The 21,478-nt window shown below is 39.3% G+C and overlaps 1 protein-coding gene across 1 annotated transcript; it reads right to left on the reverse strand.

Annotated features, from left to right (window-relative positions):
* Window positions 1-10,928: 10,928 nt before the first annotated feature.
* NEUROD4 (neuronal differentiation 4) lies at window positions 10,929-21,022 on the reverse strand. Its single transcript, XM_055250621.1, has 2 exons — window positions 20,684-21,022; window positions 10,929-14,517 (listed from the first exon to the last, which is right to left on the reverse strand). Exon 2 carries the CDS (start codon window positions 14,506-14,508, stop codon window positions 13,513-13,515), a length of 996 nt encoding a protein of 331 aa, XP_055106596.1. The 5' UTR covers window positions 14,509-14,517; window positions 20,684-21,022; the 3' UTR covers window positions 10,929-13,512.
* Window positions 21,023-21,478: the final 456 nt, after the last annotated feature.

Below are 21,478 nucleotides of genomic sequence, written 5' to 3' on the forward strand. Positions count from 1 at the left end.
ATTTGAAGGACTCAAATGCTGTGGTAGTGAGAGTTTTGCAGAGGGAGGTAACAGCAGCGCTTCCGAGTTGCTCTCGGGGACACACAGGCTAATAGCATACAAGACGTCCATCTGAGAAGAGATACGCATAGGAGTGCACACAGTCCAGAGAAAAGATCAGACTGTTTCCTCTGGTTATACTTGCACCCAGCCATGCTGCTCACACAGTCCCTAACAACCCCTGAGAAGGGGAGTTGGAGCTTGAGGGAGGGGACAGGAAACCTATGGAAAGAGAGAGGGGGGTGGTGATAACAAGCCCGGCTGTTGAGTATTCCAGCACCTGCCAGGGATGCCCTGGGGATGCCAGGCCTGCCCTGCTGGGGCCCAGCTGTCACCCGGGTCCTCCTGACATCTTACAATGGGCGGTTGAGAGGTCAGGAGGGAATAGGGCAGGGAGGACAATGAGATTCCGATGCTATAGAAAGAGGAACAATTGGGACAGAGGGAGAGAGAAGCCAAGTGTTTTGGAACTGTGCAGGATTTGGTGAGGGGGGAAGGCAAATGTGAGGATAAAATTAGAATGGCTGAATTTTTATGGGGGTGTCAGGGAATGAGGAGGAGAGAGTCTATCCTTGATTATTCTGTTCAGAGCAGAAAAGGTCAGGTTGGCCAGGGAACAGGCTCTTTTGTTCCCGACCTTGGGTTTGGTCTGTCAGTAACACTGATCTGCTCTGCCACGCGAGTCTGATCTTGTCTAGCTCACTCATTTATCCTTCTGTCCGTTCAATGAATATTTATTTAACTCATGCTATATATCAAGCTCTGCAAGGTAGTAGGGACAGCAATCTGTAATTTATCTTTCTACTATTGATGAGCTAAGAGCTTTCAGGGAGACAGATTTAGAAACAGTATTGCAGCAGAATTAGTTAAATGCTCTTCTGTTAGAGGTGTGAACAAAATGCTTTGTAGGGGTGAGAAAAGGAGTTATAACAGAGTAGGGGAACCTCACCCAGCCTAGGAGAAGTGTGTTTTGGGAGCAGAATCAAACGGGCTTTCTAGGGCGAGTGACATTTGAGCTGCATTTTGAAATCTAAGTAGAAGCTTGACAGGCAAGAAGGCAAGGGAAGGCAGGGGAGCTGGTAGAACATTCCAAACAGAGAGAATAAGTTAGTTAGGAACCAACCAGGAAAATACTTGTCCAATAAGGCCCTGGAGCTTCCAGAGGCTTAGGCTGATGTCAATGATGAGTTATTCAGGGGATCTCAAGGCTCAAAATAAAAATCCAGTTTTGAGAATTATATGGAGAACTGTTGCTTGCTGCTTCCTGTGTGTCTGCAGGACATAGCATTTTCCTGCATGGGTCTTGGTAGAGAACTTTTTCAGTGATATGTATAGAAGGAAAAAAAGTGTTCCTTTTGTGCCAGTTCACATCCACTGAAAGGAAAATAGACAATCAGTGCAGCAGAAACGATTTGGATCAGGGATTCTGAGAAAAACTGAAGGGGTGGCCTGCCCCTCCACACCTGTGGGTGCTTCTCGTTAGGTGGGACGAAAGACTTGAGAAAAGGAATAAGACACAGAGACAAAGTGTAGAGAAGGAAAAGCGGGGCCCAGGGGACCGGTGCTGTGCTTACAGAGGACCCACACTGGCACCGGCCTCTGAGTTCCCTTAGTATTTATTCATAATTATCTTTACCATCACCGGTGCTGTGCTTTGAGATGTATATGCGAACATCTCCATAAACCTTTTAGCAGTATTGCTCCAGCAAGCCCCACCTTATTCCTAAAGGCGGTTTTCACAATTATCTTTACCATCACCGGTGCTGTGCTTTGAGATGTTCCATCTCCCAGGGACGGGCAGAAGACAAATGTTTTTCTTTTCTCTAGATTTAAGAGAATGGTGATGACCTTTAACCATAAGCAGCCTTTAGGTACTTGTTTAACAAAGCACATTCTGCACCGCCCAAAATCCTTTTAACCTTAAGTCACCACAGCACATGTCTCTTGCAAGGACAAGGTTGGGGGTAGGGTCACAGATTAACAGCATCTCAAATACAGAACTAAATGGAGTCTCTTATGTCTACTTCCTTCTATATAGACACAGTAACAGGCTGATCTCTCTTTCTTTTCCCCACAAAAAACCAATGAAAAACTCAAGTATACAACAATATGTGGGTCCCCCCAGATTTAGACTTAAGAAGTGGGAGAAGAGTGACTTGGTGGGGGTACAACTGTCTGAGAGGAAGGAAAGGCAGTGCTGCTGGCATGTGAGGGCTGAGTGAGACACTTCTCCCAGGTAGCCCCTTCCCTCTGAGGCCTAAGCCTAGTCATTCCTCAGAAATTCCCACCCACTGCTCAGAGATGGATATCGCCTTATTCTCAATGAAGAGTCTAAGTTCCTGACAGCAACTGCCTAGAGTCCTCTGTTATGACAGATCCAGAGGAATGTCTAGGTTCAGTAGTAAAGAGATTCCTGCTTGAATCATGGTGTCTATATGGGCAGGTAAAGATAAATTAGTCAGAATCATTTCACATATTTCCCATGCCTGAGTACAATCCCGCAATTTTCAGATAGAAAATAAATAAGTAACTGAGGTTCGTAAAGAGATCTGTCTCTTTAGAGAGACAATATAATGCTGTGCTGCCCATTGTGTAGTCCCGAGTTACATAAGGCTACTTCGATTTAAATTAATTATCATTAAATAACATTTAAAATTCAGCTCCTCATTGCATTAGCCAAGTTTCAAGTGCTCAATGTTACAGAACATTTCCATCATTGCAGAAAGCTCTATTGGACAGATCTGGTTGAGAGTGATGGATTAAAATGCAGGCTCAGAAGCCACACTTCTGGGGTTATATCTCAGCTCTGACACTTACTGGTTATACAGCCTGGTAGAGTTGCTTTACCCCTGTGTGCTTCAGATGTCAGAACATTGTAGTAAGAATTACACAGTTTCACGTTTGTAAAAGATTAAGAACATTTCTTGTGCTTGCTTAGCACTCACTTCATGTTAGTAATTATTGGTCCATGTTTATGTAGCACTCTAAAGATATAAATGGCTAGAAAGGTCCTGATCCCCAGTCTAGCTCTTTCTATGGATCCATCAGCTTGCTTTCAATAATCGGCATCATTTCACATACGGAACGCCCAGTCGTTGTCATCCCTCACACCTCCCTCATTGCCCAGTTCCCTTATTTCTGTGCGGTGGAATCTCCCATCCTGGGAACGCAAGGTATTACTCTGTGCTTGCCTCTCCTTCCCTTTTGCTTTGCCTGATGCCCACTTTCCCTGGGAATCCAGGCTTCTAAGAACAGCTGCAGCTGCTAGCTCTGCTTGCAGCTGCTGCTCAGAAACAGGGCAACATGGTTCAGCAGTGCTCTCTCTCAGGACTGATTTTTTTTCTTCCCATTTATCCTTGAATATCTTGTTGGACTGTGCCAACTGTGGGCACAGTATCAGCTGCCCCCTGTCTGTCCCTGATGCTTCTGCTTAGGGACCTTTGTACTCAGACTCCAGCTGAGTCACACACTCCAGACTGCAACCCAGTAATTCCTTCTGATGGTTTTAATCATTACTCAATACTGCTTCTACCCCCATGGGTCACCTTTTCTCAATAGTCCACCTCTGCATTAGTCTCTGTTTCCACCAGACCAGTGTGATGGAGATCTCACCCACATAGGAGGGAATGATGGTGATGATGATAACGAAGAAGAAAAAAGGGATGACTACCGATTATTAAACACCAATAAGGTGCCAGGCCTCATGCCACATGTATTATCCCAATTATATTTAGTGTTTAAAAACCCTGCAAGATATTATTCTCATCATTTTGCAGATAAAGATTTTGAAGTTCTAGTTTACTTGCCCAGAGTCAATGGCAAACCTAGCATTCACACAGAATTTGTTGGATTCACCAGCTCAAAACAAATCATTAGACCATCAATGGCTGTGGGAGCTAGTGAAATGTGTTCATCCACACCATTACTAAACAATGTTGTGTTTGCTGTGCCTTCTCATAAAAGAAGACATATCCAGTAACCAAACAGAAACTTTCATGTTGCAAAATAAGTCTTTTGGTGAATAAGAAAACTTGGGAAACTGGTAATCTTTGTTCTTCTCCAAAACAAGTGATTGTGATTTTCGGCTGCTCTGAAGACAGATAACAAGGGACCGTACTCAAGGAAGCTTGGTGGTGAGAATCATCGTGCCCAGGGTTTGTAGTACAACAGGAATCAAGACACATGGCTCCCACCAGAGAAACACAGAGGCAACAGCTTCCTATTCCTTGATGGCGATTCCCTCACCTTCCACCTACTTTCATGGAAGCCCTTGGCACTCTGGGATGACACCTAAAAATGCATGAGATGTCCCTACTGAAGAATTCGCACCCACAATCTTTTATCTTGCCTTGATTCTGTTTTTCTTTCAAACTTCCTCTTGTGGCTTCCTGCTCTCTCCCTCCCCCTAACTTGGCTTATTTTGTTTCTCTGGTTTCATTTCTGAAATTCTGATTCTCTGTTAGTTTTTGTTTCTGTACTATTTCAACTGGCCACTCTTGCTTTGGCTAAGCAAAATTTTTTAACCCAAGTTATTCATATTAATATAGTCAGTAGTTGAGTGGACATTGGGTAGACAAAATTCATGAAATGTTTACTCTTTTTTTCTTTTCTTTCTTTTTTTTTTTTTGAGCTGGAGTTTCACTCTTGTTGCCCAGGCTGGATTACAATGGCGCTACTCAGCTCACTGCAACCTCCACCTACCCAGTTCAAGCGATTCTCTTGCCTCAGCCTCCTGAGTAGCTAGGATTACAGGCATGCACCACCACGCCTGGCTAATTTGTATTTTTAGTAGAGACGGGGTTTCTCCATGTTGGTCAGGCTGGTCTTGAACTCCCAACCTCAGGTGATCCACCCACCTTGGCCTCCCAAAGTGCTGGGATTACAGGAGTGAGCCACCGCACCTGGCCATGTTTACGCTTTTTAATTCACGCATATATTAGTGCAAAAGTCACTCTGACATAAAAACAACCGTAGATAACAATTTCCATCACTCCCTTTTTATGAACTGAATAGAGTTGGACATTATCTGAATCTCCTTGTGATCTTCTCTAAGGCAGAAAAGAAAACACTTTCTCCTAAACTTATTTAAGATTGTTAGAATGTTGTAACATCACAATGCTAACACCTGATTACGTGTTTGTCCACCCAAATTTTCTTTATCTCTTCCTTACTGTGTGCACACGATTGCACTGGGAGTTGTCAATATAACAAGTAGATAAAACAGCCTCTCCTCTCAAGAAGCTTATAAACCAGTAGAGGAAAAATAGCAGCTTCACTATATATGGAAATAGCAGCTTCACTCTTAGTGTCAATTGTCATAATTCCCTAAACTAGAAAAGAAGAAGGCAATGATTCTTACAGGGGTAGTCTGTAAAGGCTTTATTAAGAAAGATTTTTGCTAGGCCCCGAAGGATCAACACAGTTTCAGTAAGTGAAGATAGAGGAGACAGCACTCCAGGGAAAGGTGTTGCCAGGAGCAAAGGTAAGGGAAAATTTCCCTTCGTATTGATTAGAGAAAAAGTAATCCAGGTGGGCAACACAAAAGTGTATGTAGGGTGGTGAAATGGGGTGGATAAGTGGGATGGGTTGCTTTCGAGGAAAGTGAGAGAAGAATGTGTGGTATACATATACCTGGAAATGTAGACCAAGACCAGTTGTGATGAGGCAGGTTAAATATTAGCTTGGGAAGCTTGGACTTCATTCTATAATGATGAGAAAACTAATGCAGATTTTTGACCAAAGAAATGACATGGTCATGGCTTTATTTTAAGACAGTCAATTAGGATGAATTGTAGAAGGAAGGAGGTACTCGGTACAAAAAGATTGGAGGTTTGGAAGAACACTATTACATGAATCTAGACAGATAGTGAATACCTGAACCAGGGTAGTTGGCAGTGAGTGGGAGAATGCATGAGTGAGGGTTAAGGAACACGAAAGGATATAAACTAGTAGAGGAGACAGATGTAGAAATAGCAGTTTCACTCTTAAATCCATGCATGTGGTAAATTCATGCATGTGCTATTTTAATCTCTGTATCTCTAATTCCATATTGCCACCTCTGTATGGGCCTTTCTGGAGCTCTGACTCTCCTCAATTCTTCTTTCCTCAGTACCTGTCCGTGACCTTCTATTGTTTGTGGAAACCCAGACACTGGGTCAATGCTCTTTCTCAGGTTGTTTGCCAGCAGCTAAGGGAAGGTCTAGGTCCTTTCTTCCAGAGCTTCTGTTCAGGTGAGAAAACAGCTTGCCTTGGAGCTGCTTGGAGAAAAGAGGTTTCAGGACTGCCTTTCAAGCCTGGCCTATTGCTCCTAGGCCTGTGTCCTTTGCTTCTCCAATACTAAATAGTTCTGAATCCCCCTGGTCCTCCATCTGTCTGCATGTGTCCTAGATCTCCCTGGGCAGGGATTAAGTAATTGTGCCATTCCCATCAGCATGCCCAGGGGTCTGGCAGGAGGGAAGCTGCCGGCTGGCAGCAGTGGGCTGAGCAGGAGCCAGGGGATAGTCTGCTCCAACTCCCTGAGCAGCTTGCGGCTGTTCCCGGCCCTCAGTGGGCCAGCCACGTGCCTGCCTGCCCTGGATCTGCCTCAGCTCAGGGGCCAGCTCTCAAAGGAAGAGAGCGCACAGGCTTAGATCAAGAAAGAACGTTTTCCATTACCAGGCTGCCCCTCCAGGTCTATCCCAATTGAAAAAACTAGACCCCCAGCATGCTTCCTTCCTGTTTCTCTGCCTCCACCTCCTTTTTCAGTGCCTAACCTTCTAGCTCAGTTCTTAACACTGAGTTAATAAAAGAAAGAACTCAGCCTGTAGGGTTGCCAATAATTAAATGATACAAAAAGTGTTTCCATTTGACTTTAGAGTGCATTCAAATACATATGTCAAATTATATATATACACCTATATGTGTATGTATTCAACATGTACTGAAGTGTATGTGTTTAAATATATATGTCTTCAAATATATATATTTATGGATATATATATATGGATATATAGATAAACATACATCTATATACCTTCATATATATTTTCTCAAATATGCATATATTAATATATGTGTCTACACACACAAAGAAAAACAAAAATTAGAAACATGTCAGCTGACATGGAGAAACAAGCTTTATATAAAATATTTTCTTTCCATAATCCTCAACAGAGATTATTCATATGGATAACTGAGAACTTACTGTATTTGTAATCAAGTAGATAATATAGTCAACATCTTCCTATTATTTCCAACTGTGGAAGGAAAAGGGGCAATTGTACAATTCTAGAAATAGTATAATTCCTCAATTTGATTTACAGTAAAGTTATTTTAGCTCAACGTAGATTCAGGCCTTTTAATTGCTAAACATGTTGGAGTAGTTAGTTGTCTCTAGAGAATAAGATCATTGCCTAGAAAACTGTCTTCTAAATAGATAAACTGAAAGCACCCCAGTTCCTTAAGATAGCTGACCAGCAAGCAAACCACACAAGGCATCCAAACACCACCTTGATTTTAATGTTTTGTAGTCAATTTTTGCCTCATCTTTTAGCTTTTACTCAATCACTTATTCACTCTGTTTTTTCCAAGAATGTGTGCATGTGCTTCTCTGCCAGAGAGAAAATGGACATTAGCTGCTTATGGAACTGTTAAAATACTAAGATGAGAGAAATTTCGGATGTCTAATGGTACAATCATCTCACTCTATAGATGAGAAAATAGAAGCTCAGGCACTTCTGAGATTTACGTGACTTTCCATGTTCTCATATTTATTTGCACATTTCTATGTAGGTTTCTACAACATCTGGAACCTACTTCAATGGTTTATTTTGAAGGCTGATTCAATATGGAGAACTTAACCTGATGACTTGTACATGGTAAAGATACTCAATAAACAGAGATTTCCTTTTCCCCTGAGTTTTTAGCTATTAGTTTCTAAAATCTTCTTGTTCACATTTAATAACTGAATTCACTTACTTACATGTAAGGCATTGACCAAACATCTTTATTGTCATGTGTATTTTGACAGCTATGACAGAGTTCCTTAGCTATGATAGAGTGGCTTAGTTCCCGGCCCAGAGGAAATTCTCAGTAACTATTACTACTTGAAAAAATTAAATTGAAATCAAGTACATAGTACTATATATTTGTGAGATAATAGTATTCTTTCTCTACATAGTCTTAAGCCAGATGACAGCAAAGAGCTACTACAAGCCTCCTTTTAGCTCTATGCCAATTTTTAGAAAAGAAAGAAAAATTCAATATTTCCTATATTCCAAATTCAGAAAGTTTGCCTTCGAAGATTTCTGTGTGAACTGTCCCCATGAAGAGTTGGAAAATGGCATGTCCAACATGTGGAATACTGGCCAATAGGCTTGGATTTTGTCGTTGGCTCCAGTAAATTATTTACTGTTTCAGTGAAAAGAATCTATTGTTTTCTCTGGTTCTCAATTACCTCACCTATTCTCACTCTACTCCCAGTAATAATAATAATAAGAGTAAAGTGCTTCCCAGGTTCCAGAACCTCAGATAAACACTTCACTGCCATTATCATCATTTTTAATCCTCATACGACTCTACGGATTGGTGGTATTGTATGCCCTTTTTATAAAGAAGAAAACTGAGACAGAGACATTAAATAAATTGCCTAGGACTTCTCAACCAGTTAACTTCAAATCTAAGTCTGTTTGACTCCATAATTCTATGGACTCCCTAAGCCTGTTGTTGTCACCATCAGCACTCCCCTAGCCATATATTGGAGGCAAATAGAAAAGGTAACATCATTGTAATCAAAGAATAATTGATAGAACATAGATGGTAATAATTACCATTTGCTAAATACTTGCTACGTGCTTCAGATGTATTACCTCAATTACTTCACCATGATAAACCTGAAGGGAAGGCATTACTATGATTGCTATTTTCAAATTGATCATTACACATTGTGTGCATGTACCAAAAATCACATTATACTGCATAAATATGCACAATTATTGTGTGTCAATTAATAATAATAATAAAAGCCAAAGGGGGGGAATGTAGAAAAAATGTTAGCACCTATAAAATTATTTTTTGTTTATAAAAACTTTTAAAAAATCAAGAAAACTGAGCCTTTGCAGGGTTAATCAATTTAACAAGGATCATTCAATCAGTAAGTGGCATAGCTTAAGTATTATTTATTTCATTCTAAAGCCAGTGCTTGTAATTACTACACCAAACTATACTCCAAATTTATATAGATTTTTAAAATAATCTTGAAGATAGGGTGTTTCTATGTTGATAGAATATTTTGTTATTTTCATATCCATAATTCCCCTTTAAAACATTTTTCTTAAATTCTAAAGATACGTGAGATTAAAGCTTGAAATGGATTTAAGCCTTCTCAAAGATGGGTACTTTCAAGCAACAAGGCACTGGTATGTGATCTGGCTTACACTATGTGGTCTACCTGGGCAAAGTCGAATAGAAAATTGAGCTTCTATCAAGGGAAAGATGGCCTTCCTCCAGATTCTGTTGCAAAGTGTGGACATGGGTCAGCCTGGGTCATAGATGTAACAGAGTATCATATGTAAAGGACAGTTTGAGGGGTGTCAAATACTAATTCCACTTTTGCTGGCTCCAGCATTACACAGATATGACATCCTCATATACCTACCAGGCAAACAGCTACTGAGGATCATTTCAAATCTTCTGGATAAACCAACTAGCTCAAATCAATCCTGGTTCCACCATGATTCATTTAGTTTCACTAAACTAAACAGATTAGTTTCCTAATCTGTGAAATGGGAATACTAATAGTGACCACCTTATAGGAGTGGCTTTAGGATTGAATGAATTCATACGTGTAAGACACTTAGAAATGTAACATTACGTAGTAAGCATCCACTATCTGCTAGATGGGGTCGTTGTTATCTGTCAGTTTCTATTTGCCCCTCTGGACCATTCTTTGCAAAATAAAGATTCTTCTAATGTGTCAAATGACATGTGTACATAATCATTTATTTGATATTGCAAGAGATGGAAAAAAATCTAAATTATGGGACTCAATTTCATAAATTATGTTATTTTAGTATGGAATGCTAGCCAGTTATAACAAAGAATTAAGAAACTTTTATTTAAAATACCCCAAGATTTGTGGTTAAATGTAAAAAAAATATGCAGAAATGTGTTATATTGTTACCACTTGAAGGAAAAAAAGAGAATAATACACCTTAATATTTGTACCTAATATTTGTTTATATATCCATAAAAGATCTCTGATAACTAGTAAGCTAAAAAAATGTTTAAGTATTTTCTAGTTGGAGAGTGGGAACTGGAAGATGGAAGATAGGGGTGGAAAGATAACTTTTATGCTATATTTTTGTTTCTTAAATATTTTAAGCCAAGTCCCTACCTTGATTAACTAACTTTTCTATTTATATTTATTATTAATAATATCATTACTATTATTTCTTTATTATTATCACTTTATACATGCAAGAAGGGATCCTGGAAAGTTTTAACTAGAGAAACCTGAAAGAAAAAAATCAAGAGGAAGAGTTGCCAAAAAACATATTTCATAATTTTTTTGAAAAGTTGTTCAGCCCACCTACTTTAGATAATAGCACATCTTCCCATTTATCTGTGGTTTGATTGCTTAGACTGCCCATAGCCCTGTAATCTGTAAGATTATTTTTTCTTAACTGTAGATTTTATACTTGATTATATGAGTGGCAGAGACCAGTGCTTCTAGACTTCTAACTGCATATTTCGAATATTCTAGCAAGATCAATTGAATTAGGGGATGTGTAAATCTTCCTGACGGACCAGTCTTCGCTCAGCTAGCTGCTTGTAGGACATAGAGCCCAAGAAAAGGAATAAATGAGAGTGAATGAAAGTTTTGAAGACTAACAACACAGCACAACACAACATCTAATAAGACTTACAGCTTTATTTCTGCTAGGAAAAAGGGAGGAAAAACAGTCATATTTTAAACAAAATATTTAAACAATTATTTTACTTTATCTAAAAAAGTCTCCAGAAGAATGAGACCACCCTAGGTTGGAGAGCAGGCTCTTTACAAGCTATTGCATTCCTAAATTTTAATTCAATTATAAAATCCCTCTGTACAATTTCAGGGAGGCCTGGCTCATGGGTACCATACTCCCCAAAGGCATAAACAGCAGATTATTAAAGAATAACTCTGGCTCATTTCAGACTGAAGGAAAGAATCTAAAAACATTAACTTGCATAGCCATTCGAATTATTGCTGCTTTTTATAAAAGTTATCAAAGAGGTAATTCTCTATTTTTTCCTTTCACCTCACTCCAAAACTCAGCAGTTCTTGGCAAAATTAGGAGCTACTTTCCAAATAAAATTTTAGGAAGGGTTTGCAAGCACATCTATGGGGCTAAAGGAATTTTCATGAAAGGAAGAGAGAAATAAATTAAATAAATAATATCTAATAAATAACTCAAGACAACAGTGATTATCTACAAACTTAAATGCCAGAAAATGCTAGCTTTGAGGATAGACCCTCCCACAGCCCCTCACAAAGGTAAGTGCAGTATATACTCAGAAAGCACATAGTATGACTTTATACATCATTTTACTTGCCTATTTCCTCTGGGGCAGATTGTGATAAGGGGAACCACTTTGGCGGCTGATGGGGCTTAAGATCTCTCTGCAAGGCTACTTTCAAGTGTATTTACAAACCAAGGGTTCAAAATACAGCAAGGTAAGTGCTGAGAGCAAAATGGAAAAAAAAATAACTTATACTCTATGGAGATAATAAATAAGAGAGGTAAGCAGACAAGATACACATATAGTTGGCAGATTTTAGGGTATAGCTGAGCTATAGAAAATGACATACTAATATGTGTTATCATTTTTTAAATTGGCACTGTTGATGTACCCTGCATGTTAAACTTACCCTTTTTTGCAGGAGCAGGACCTGATCTACTATTAAATAAGCCATTCAGGCTCTGGTTTGACTTAAATAACTGTCCTGGCTGATTGAACATGATAGGAAAATTTCTCAGGTCTCATTTTCTGAAAAAAATACAAACTTGATGAAGTTAGTGTTGATATAAAGGAAAAAGGAGTTACATAAAGAAAAACAAGCACTCTGCAAATTGGGTTAAACCTGTGATGAAGACATAGTTGGTAAAAATATTCACCAACCTTGGATTTCATTTCTGCATCCTTAAGTTTGGTCACCAGAAATGTTATTTACAATATGTAATAACATATTCTGTCTTAGAAGTGAGGAAGAGGTAACAATTGGTGTAGGGGGAGAGTTAAGGAACTACATATATGTTGGAAACATTTAACCTTGGTCAATAAATTGATTGGTGCTTGTGCTTCTGGAAAATGTATTGGTGTGGACAGAGGTGGATGGTTTTAATCATGTTTAACCAAATGAAATTCATCTTGCTTAAAAAAAATCCATTGGTTTTTCCCATGAGCAACTGTGAGCTGGAGAGGGTCCCTGCACTATGGTAGTTATTATAGCCAATAGCTATTTTATTGCTCTTTAATATAAACCTGTGTTATGTGCTGATTCTAACAGCAGCACCTGAGCTTCCTTCATCAGAAATTCCGGAGCCCTCTGGTTATGGAGGTCATGGTCTAAAAGACTTCTCTATGTCCCATTAGTCATAGGAGTCTGAGGCTTCAGTGACTTGTTTGCCCTACCTCTAGTACTGAGAAAAATGGTTTTGAAATATTATCAAGAATAAAGTTGGCAAGAGGCCTCTATTACGGTTCTCTACTATGGTTCTTCAAATCATAAGGAAGATATGTTCAACTTTTAGTCTAATAACAAATAAAGTTAATCTCTTAAAGAACATGTTTTGTTCTTCACAGTGACAGCCATGTTAGACTTTTAGCTTCCAGAAGCTATTTTTCAATAGATACAAAGAAGTCCTATCATTAAATCCAAACAAGCTTTGCATTCTGTGAGCCAAGAGACATGCACCTTGTGTTCCCTCTGATTACTCAATTTGATCATTCTATGCATAGCATCCCCTTCCTATTATTTCTCTATTCTTTCAGTTTCAAGAAATTGTCAAGAGTGATCACCACAGTTATAGAATTTCAGAACTGTGAAGGACTTTAGAAATCATCTGGACTTAGAACAGTTGCCTCATATAAATACAATTTGTTTATTTACAATTGCTAGTAAATAAACAAAGGCCAGAAATGGAAAATTAATTGGCATAGATTATGCAATGAGTTTTGGCACCACTGGAATAGGGCCCAGGTCTTCCGTTCTATTTTCACATGGTTGTTAAATCATCAAATATTTTCACTTGAGGACTCTATAAAGAAATCAATGCAATGTGAGAAGGTGATGAGAAAAGAGGTGATAGGTGAAGGAAAGCCTAAATGGACTTGAAATATTGTTTGATATATATCCATAGGGATCCTTTAAGGTCATTGAATCTTTAGCTCAACCACTTGAATTATGGAAAACGTCTCCACGTCATTCTCTGAAACATTGAACTTACTGGCTCACTCAGTGAAGACTGTACTGAGTTGGGTCCCAATACCATGATGGGGGTAGGAATCATAGGACATGTCTATAGGAACATCATAACGGGGGGTACCAGCCTGAAAAGGAGTTGAATGCACATGCCCTGAGCTTAGACTTGAAGAAGGGTAATGTGGCATGAAGCTGCAGGATTTTTCTAGGTCAGGAGACCCATCTTGCTTCAAGGAGAAGTTCCCACTGATGCTCAGGGGTGGAGTGAGTGGGGCCTCATATGGGGGCGTACTGCAGTCAGGTAGATGACTCCCAAAGGACGATTCTCCCAAACTCTTGAATACTTGGGGCTTGAGATGAAGGAGATGTGTTTCCATATGGCCATAAGGAGGGCTAGGCAGCCCCGGAGACTGATAGTTGAAGTTGTGCACAGAGATGGCAGAGTCACAAATAGGAGATTTATCCTCATGCTTCTCCAGGAGGACAGACTGAGGGCCCAGTTGGAGACATCCAGCCACCAGGTTGCTTGTGGGCTGAGAGAGCCCTTTACACAGCATCTCCACAAATCCTTTCCCTTCAGGTGTCTGGCCAGTCTCCAGGACTTCAGATAAAGCCCAAATATAGTTCCTGGCCAGTCTAAGCGTCTCTATCTTGGAAAGTTTTTGGGTTTTAGAGTAGCACGGCATGACTCGCCTCAGGTTATCCAGGGCATCGTTCAGGCCATGCATCCGGGTCCGTTCTCTGGCATTGGCCTTGACTCTTCGAGCCCTGAATCTCTCAAGGCGAGCTTTGGTCATCTTCTTTTTCTTGGGACCCCTTCTCTTAGGTTTCTCCCCATCTTCTTCCTCTTCTTCTTCTTCCTCAATACTGTCATGCTCTTCAGTTAAGCTGCTGAGCATCCCATAAGTACCTGGTCTACTCTCTTCCTCCTTCACCTCATTTTGGGAGCCCAGACCTTTATCCATCCAGGATGGTGTGTTGACTAGCTCTCCCATCTCTTTGGATTTCACATAAGTTTTTGACATTTCCAGACTCTGGAAAAGGGAAATATCAAAGGTTAATTCCTGTGAGTACCTGATTTTATTTGAAACTAAAGTTTTTTATATGTAATTATCTTGTCCAGGTCTTCCATTCTAAATGACAAATCCAAAACTGAAAGAAATTCCCAGAATACTCTTTAGTTATGGCATAGTATAAGAAAATATACTATAGAAAAAGAAAATTGACTTGATTATTCATTGCAGTGTTAGCGCCTAACTCTTTTTATTCTTAGATTTTTTTTATCTCATGAATGTTTTATACAAAATGACTGATATACCTGTCCAAAGATATATTTTTCTTTCTTTCCAGAATCCAGAACATAAAAGGGGAAAAATGAGGTGAGTATATAAATTACTGTCCAAATAGAGAAATTTCTGAAAGTGAAAGAGCATGCTAAAAATAAGTATATGTGTGTAATAATTATTGTTACTACAAAATAAAAAACCCATCAAATAGTCAAACAAGCACGCTGTTGTATATTTACACCATACAAAATAAAAAACTGTAGACAGATCATTCAGACTACTTTGTATGTGTTCTACAAAAGACTACTCAACCCGTATTTAGAAGCATTTCACATCCATCTAGCCGATAATACCCTATGTTTCTCACCAGTATTGCTAATTGGTGGCCTCAATCATCTCCTTCAAGTTGTCCATGACACAACTGGCTGGTCCAACACGTGACCATCAAACATTACTCTCACTATCACCAGAGGAGCATTCTGTTTTTCAGTAAGCACTTTGTGTTCTGTCTAGTGTGAGTTATGTTAGAAGTGTTAGTGACATGGCATCTTGAAAGGATCATGAAAAGAAAGGAGGGTTATCACTGCTCATCTTTCAAATTTGCCCATATGTTAAAGTGCGAACTCTTTGCACATGCATCTCACACCATCAGACAAGACCATGGCAACAGCTAGGAGTGCAGCCAGTGGTCTACCAAACCCATCCAAGGTTTAGTACAACTACTATAATAATACTTTATTTAAAATGAAAAATCTGGAACAAATACTAGTGGAACTAGTGGAACAGAACATAGCGACTGCTAACACAAGTGAGGACTATTTCAGGCAAACACAGGAATAGCCTGACTACTTTAATTCACTAACACACTGTTTAATCAGAATTTTGTATGCAAAATTCACTATTTGAAAACCAGAAGAGACTGGTGATTTAGTAAACATTTTGCATCCAATTCTGGAAGAGTTTGAATTGTTTTAAAGCTTGCTAAGCAATTTTTAGGCATATGGTTTACCAAATAAAAGTATCTGATAAGCTCCATTGGGGCATCCCAGTTTACCAGCTACTCTTTGAAATATGAAATCCACCATCACCTTTTATTATGAGAAAGAGGAGAATGTAATAAATGTTTTCTGTTCTTTGAAGCTTGAGCCTCAAATCAGTGAACCCAGGGATTAGTACATAGCTTTTAAAAATAAAGATATATTATTTGATTTGTTTCTGGTAATTGGAGCTTGTTTTCCTTGTAACCTCATTTACCTCCTATAAATAATTAATGTAACTGCATTGCGAAAACAGCCTAGGTTTCATGTTAATCAGCACGGAAATCATGTCAGCTTGACTTACTCACTTAATAAGGCTTCCTGGGTAAGCAGCTTTATTGAAAACACACATTGGAACCTATTGGTCAACTAGCTGCCCAGGCCAACTCAGAAAATCCCACTTTTAATATGGATGATAGAGCTTGTGTGCTGAGCTGCACTTCTAACTCAGGCAGATATCCAGAGGGAGGGTAAAGAACCTAATTAACTTTCTGTTAAAGTAACACAGCTCTTCCAGAGGCAGGTGCACTCTAAGGCCAAAAAGGATGGAGTGGGCTTGGGAAACCTAATGCTGCCCATATAATTATAATAACATTTGTATAGCATTTTAAAGTTTACAGAGCACTTTTGCATCCATTAATTTGTATGTTTCTTATAGTAAACCTTTGAGGGAGATAGAAATTGTTATGCTCATTTTATACTCAAGGTCACTGTGGGTCGGGTAGTGTAAGTGATGGAAATGCAAAGATATAGTGCTGGTGAAGCGGGACATAAAATCAATTCTCCTTATTTTACATCTTAGGTTTTATGTTTTTCTTTTCCTTGTTCTTCTTCTGTCACAGCTACAGGAAGAAAGAAAGGCACTTTGGCTTCAGGAGAGGTGCAGCAATAGAACTGAGTCAACAGGAGTGACCATCATCCAAAGGGTGTTCTTTGAGGTGCCTTTTAATGCTCATATTCCAGGATTTCTTCATCTTTCAAATGTTTTTCTTGTTGCTTTCACCCATATATTCCCCCTCCCTCTCTTCCTCATCTGCCCCCTTTTTCTCCTTATCCTCATTCTCTTATCTTCATTATCATTATGATCACTGGCTCATACTGAGATGCATGAAAAGGAGAGAAGGAAGGAAAGAAGGAAGGGGCAAGAGAGGAGAGTCTCCTGAATTGTCCCTGGATCTGAATACCATCCTAGGTGGGGGATTTAGCCTTTTTCACCATCCCTACCTCTATACTTCTAGACTCTTGTTAAGATCTGTCAATATTCACACACATCAAAATAAGTGAGATTGGGAGGATAGAATAGACCATCTTTTACTTCTAACATATTTAATGGTTTCTGTAAGAGTCAAGGAGCTGCTTTCCAATCAGCTTGTTGGTGGGTATAAAGGAAAAGAATGAACTGGCTTTGGCCAAAGCAATGAAAAGGTCAACCAGTTTTCTTTCACCTTTGTTCTCTTACTAATCATGGGAAGGACATAGATGGCTTCAGTTTAACTTCCTCTGTTCTCACAGGTGCTGGTCCATTAACTTCCAAGAGAATCCCATGAGTATATAGTATGGTTTCAAAAGAATGGAAGCTAGAATAACACAAATGTGAACTCTAGTCCCAATTCTCCTAATTCCTGGGTTGTTGATCCCAAACACATTATATAAAGTTATCTGTTCTTCCATTTCCTCTAATAAAATAAGGCTAACATACAGGTTATGTGATTCTTGTAAGAGAAATAAAAATATAATAAAGAATTTTATAGCTGTAAATGCTATAAAACATCTATACATTTATTTCCTGTTTATTCTTGGGTTTTCTTATCTAATCTATTCACACACGTTTGCTTATTCAAAAATAAAAATTATTTCTCACAGATGAATAATAAAACAGACTGTATCAACTAGTGTGTCTTTTACTATCTGGATATTACCTCTGATTGGTTTAGAAAATCATCTGACAGTTACTCAGTAGCCTGTCATTTTTCCCATGGTGGGATAGACAGCACAGACTCCAGTGTCAGATTACCTGGATTCAAACTTCAGCTCCACTACTCACCAGATACATGAATTTAGGCCAGTGTCATAACCCTTATCTGCCTCAGTCTCCTCCTCCTTAAAATGAGAATAATAACAATCCTACCTCATAGGATTATTAGGAGCATAAAATGAGTTGATACATTTGAAGCATTTTGAATAGTGTCATACAGCATGAATTTCATGTGAAGTATTAGGTATTGTTCTCCTAAACATCACCATGAATTTTTCTGGCCACTTGGACAAGAATAGGTATAATTAGAATCTGTTATTAATATTGATTTGTATCAACAAAAGCCAATGGCTTCATTTCAACATCTATTTGAAAAAATTCCCCCAATACACCTACTCCTCCAATCTCCTATTGAAACTGAAATCAAAAGTTTTGTTCTGCGGCAAGAGGTGAGGAAACCAAGCCCTATCAACTGCCTCCACTGAGTTGACTAGAACTCTTCCATCATATTCAAGATGGAAGTTAGCTCCCAGACTTTCACTCTGTCTTATAATTGGGAGAAAACAGTTGGTTTGACACTCCTATTCAATCACATACATTTTCAGGTTCATGAACCTTCTGTATTGGGAATACAATTTTTCCCACCAAAGCCAAATGGCAGAGCTCTGAGGATAATATACATACAGTGTCTATCAAAGAGAAGTGAAAGCAGTGAAAGCCAAGACTCATGAAATATAAAGAAAAATGTTTATCTGACTTTTTTCACCTAAATATTTTCAATGCATCAAAAGGGTTAACAGGAAAAAAATAGAAACATCTAGTTTTAAATTTGAGTGTTGAAAATATGTGTACTGTGATCACACATACTGATCACAACAAAAGTTGTGATCAAAGAAACCAAGGGTTTTCTCTAGAACAGGTGCCTAAATCTAATGTTGCGTTCAGCCTGTTAAGGAACCATCTCAGAGGTGTACTGAAAGAAGCATGAAACCAAGACTCTTTCATCATGCACTCATTAAATGAGCACACAAAAATTCTTGTAATTATTTGTAATTATTGTACCCTTAGGGCAAAATGACAATAAGATTGTCTTTCCTACATCATTTAGAAGTTTTCATGAAAAACAAGGAGATAATGAGAGCACAAGTACTTTGTAAAATTGTTATGCCAATGTGAAGGTTGGCAATTGTTTTACAGAAGCTGTTTGAGAAAGCCTGTAGCACTATCTCACAAAGCATCATGATATACCATCTTAAGGTTGCCTCAATTCCTAGGAAAGAAATTAGCTCACAAATTACTTAGGAAGTAGGCTCGAATATGACAAAAATCAATGAATACTGGCTCAAGGGGCAGAATCTGGCCCTTCCCTACCCATACATGTAAACACATTCTGGTCTTACAAAGTCCATTTTTAGCCATTTGGTATTTGGATTGTCTTTTATACCTACATAATATGACAGAATTTTCCTTGTTCTATGGGATCTTTCAGTGAAATTTCAAGTTTGGCCAGTTCTCTTTAATTCAAAATAGTTCTCATATTTTTAAAAATTTTAAATCTGTTCTAGCAAAGTGTTTGCTTAGGCAATGATTGTTACTGCCCAATATTTTTACTACTCAGGCCAAAGTCATTAAGCATTACTACTATGTGAAGCTGTCCTGGAATTCTTTCTACACTTTTACAAATTTTTTATTTATTGTGGAGATGTTTCAACTAATTAATATGTAAGGGGAACTCACATGTGGATTTGTGGTAGTTAGATGGTGTCTTTCCTCTTAAAAGCTGGTAATAATCTCTTTACCTCCTGATCTGATGACTAAATACAACAGAAAGGGGGCCGTCCAGCCCAGTTTCTAGGAAATCTAAGAACTAAATAGACTAAATTCTTTTCCCAGAGTTGCACAGTCTTGGCATTAAAAAGACAGAATCCAGACCAGGATGTTCACAAGTTGTACTGCTTGGAAAAAGCCAGTAGGTTGTTCTATGCTCTTCTTTTCTACTCTATTTTCCCCTTTATTAATATATGTGCACATGCGTGTACATGCATGCACATACACACACATTTTGTCCAGCAAAGCCATGTAATACTTCAGGTGCCATTGCCTCAGATCTTAATAGTTAACAGAAGTTACTCAATCCCTTATTTTTCCCTGCATGTTGCTCAGCATTTCACCTCTGCTTCCTCTGTCAAAAAAATGGGGGTGGGTATTTTACATTTCATTAGTATTTTCTGAGTATACCTTTTTGTGGGCAAATGATGAGTGTGAAGCAGAGAAAGGAAAAATATACTTGGACAATCTTTTTCTTCTAATTTCCCATCTGAAAGGGCTGACGAAAAGGAAATTTCCCCCACCCTGTGTCAACTATTCGAGCATATTTAGTAAACAAAATAGTTAATGGTGAGAATCTATCCCGAGGACTTTCCACAATCTTCTCTGATTCCTCATTCTGTTTTCCTTTCCCTGCCTCCCCCTCTGTCCTTGCATAGCCCTAAAATGCTGTGAGCAGAGTGGTGGATTGGGTCAATTCTTCCAACCTACTTGCTGGGCCACCTTGGAAAAGCAGTTAAACTTTTCGACATTTTCACCACTGGCAAAATGAAAGAGTGGCTTTGACAGGAATTGGGGGAGATCATCTGTATTCTTCACTTTATTAAAATGATTGTGAGTGTCTATGTGTTTCACTTTGGGTAGCAAGTGCTATAAAATTTAATAAAATTATTTAAAATGTTTATATTTTTCCCTAAGTGTTCCAACTCACTAGCTTCTACATTCCAAGTTTCCTAAGTCCCACTTCCTCCTGCCTTACCCAAAAGAGACTTTCCTCACCCCAACTGCTCCTCTAGGTGAGTGGGAACTTCCCACAGAAACTTTAGCCCCCTTACCACCCCAACCACTGGCTCACCTCGGTCACTGGCAGTTCCTGGAGTGAACTCTGTGAATCTGCGTCTTAGAGGACAGAGAAGCCAAGTCTCCCTGACCATCCAGATGGTAGGAGAAAGAGATGCTTTCAGCGATCCATGTTAAACCCAGTTGTTACCTCTTAGAGATTCCACCGGGTCTGGTTTCTCTGCCTGCTCCTTATTCTACTTCTTCCTTGGAGTTCCGTATGCTCCTCAAGGACGCCTTCGGGCTGATGTCTCCGCTGCAGCCAGTTTAGTCGCTCTTCAGTACCTCTTCTCCCTGGTTAGCTCCCCGGAGAGGAGCTTTCAGGACCACAGCCTCTGGGCAGCTCCTGCTGTCTGGCCGGAGCCTCTGACTTGCTGCAGTTTTGATTGCTCTCCCAGCTGACCAGGGAGGAGTGATGTTGCCCAGAGTCTAACTCCTCCCTTTCCCCAGCCGAAGGACACGCCCACTTGAAAGGCTCCTCTGGCCAGGTCCAGTTTTGCCGCCCGTTTGTTTGTTTAAATAGAGATTGGGTTTGGTGGAAGGGGAGCAGGGAAGGAGAGTTGCTGAAGTTAAGGAGTAAAGAAAAAGTGGATTGGAAACCTTTGTGATTAAAAAGGTAAGAAATGGGAGCGGAGTAGTGTGGACAGAATGGAGAAAGAAAATTGGGGATAGACTTGGAGAGAGAGCTGAAAAGGGCAGATGAAGCTGCTGACCTACGTCTGAAAAGAATCGAAAGGTGAGACAGATGCGTGTCAAGGACACAGCATCAGTGGCTGCTTCCTTACACATGTGGACTGGGGTCTTTGGCTTT

Source organism: Symphalangus syndactylus, chromosome 17 (genome assembly GCF_028878055.3).
Source record: "Symphalangus syndactylus isolate Jambi chromosome 17, NHGRI_mSymSyn1-v2.1_pri, whole genome shotgun sequence".
Taxonomy (NCBI): domain Eukaryota; kingdom Metazoa; phylum Chordata; class Mammalia; order Primates; family Hylobatidae; genus Symphalangus; species Symphalangus syndactylus.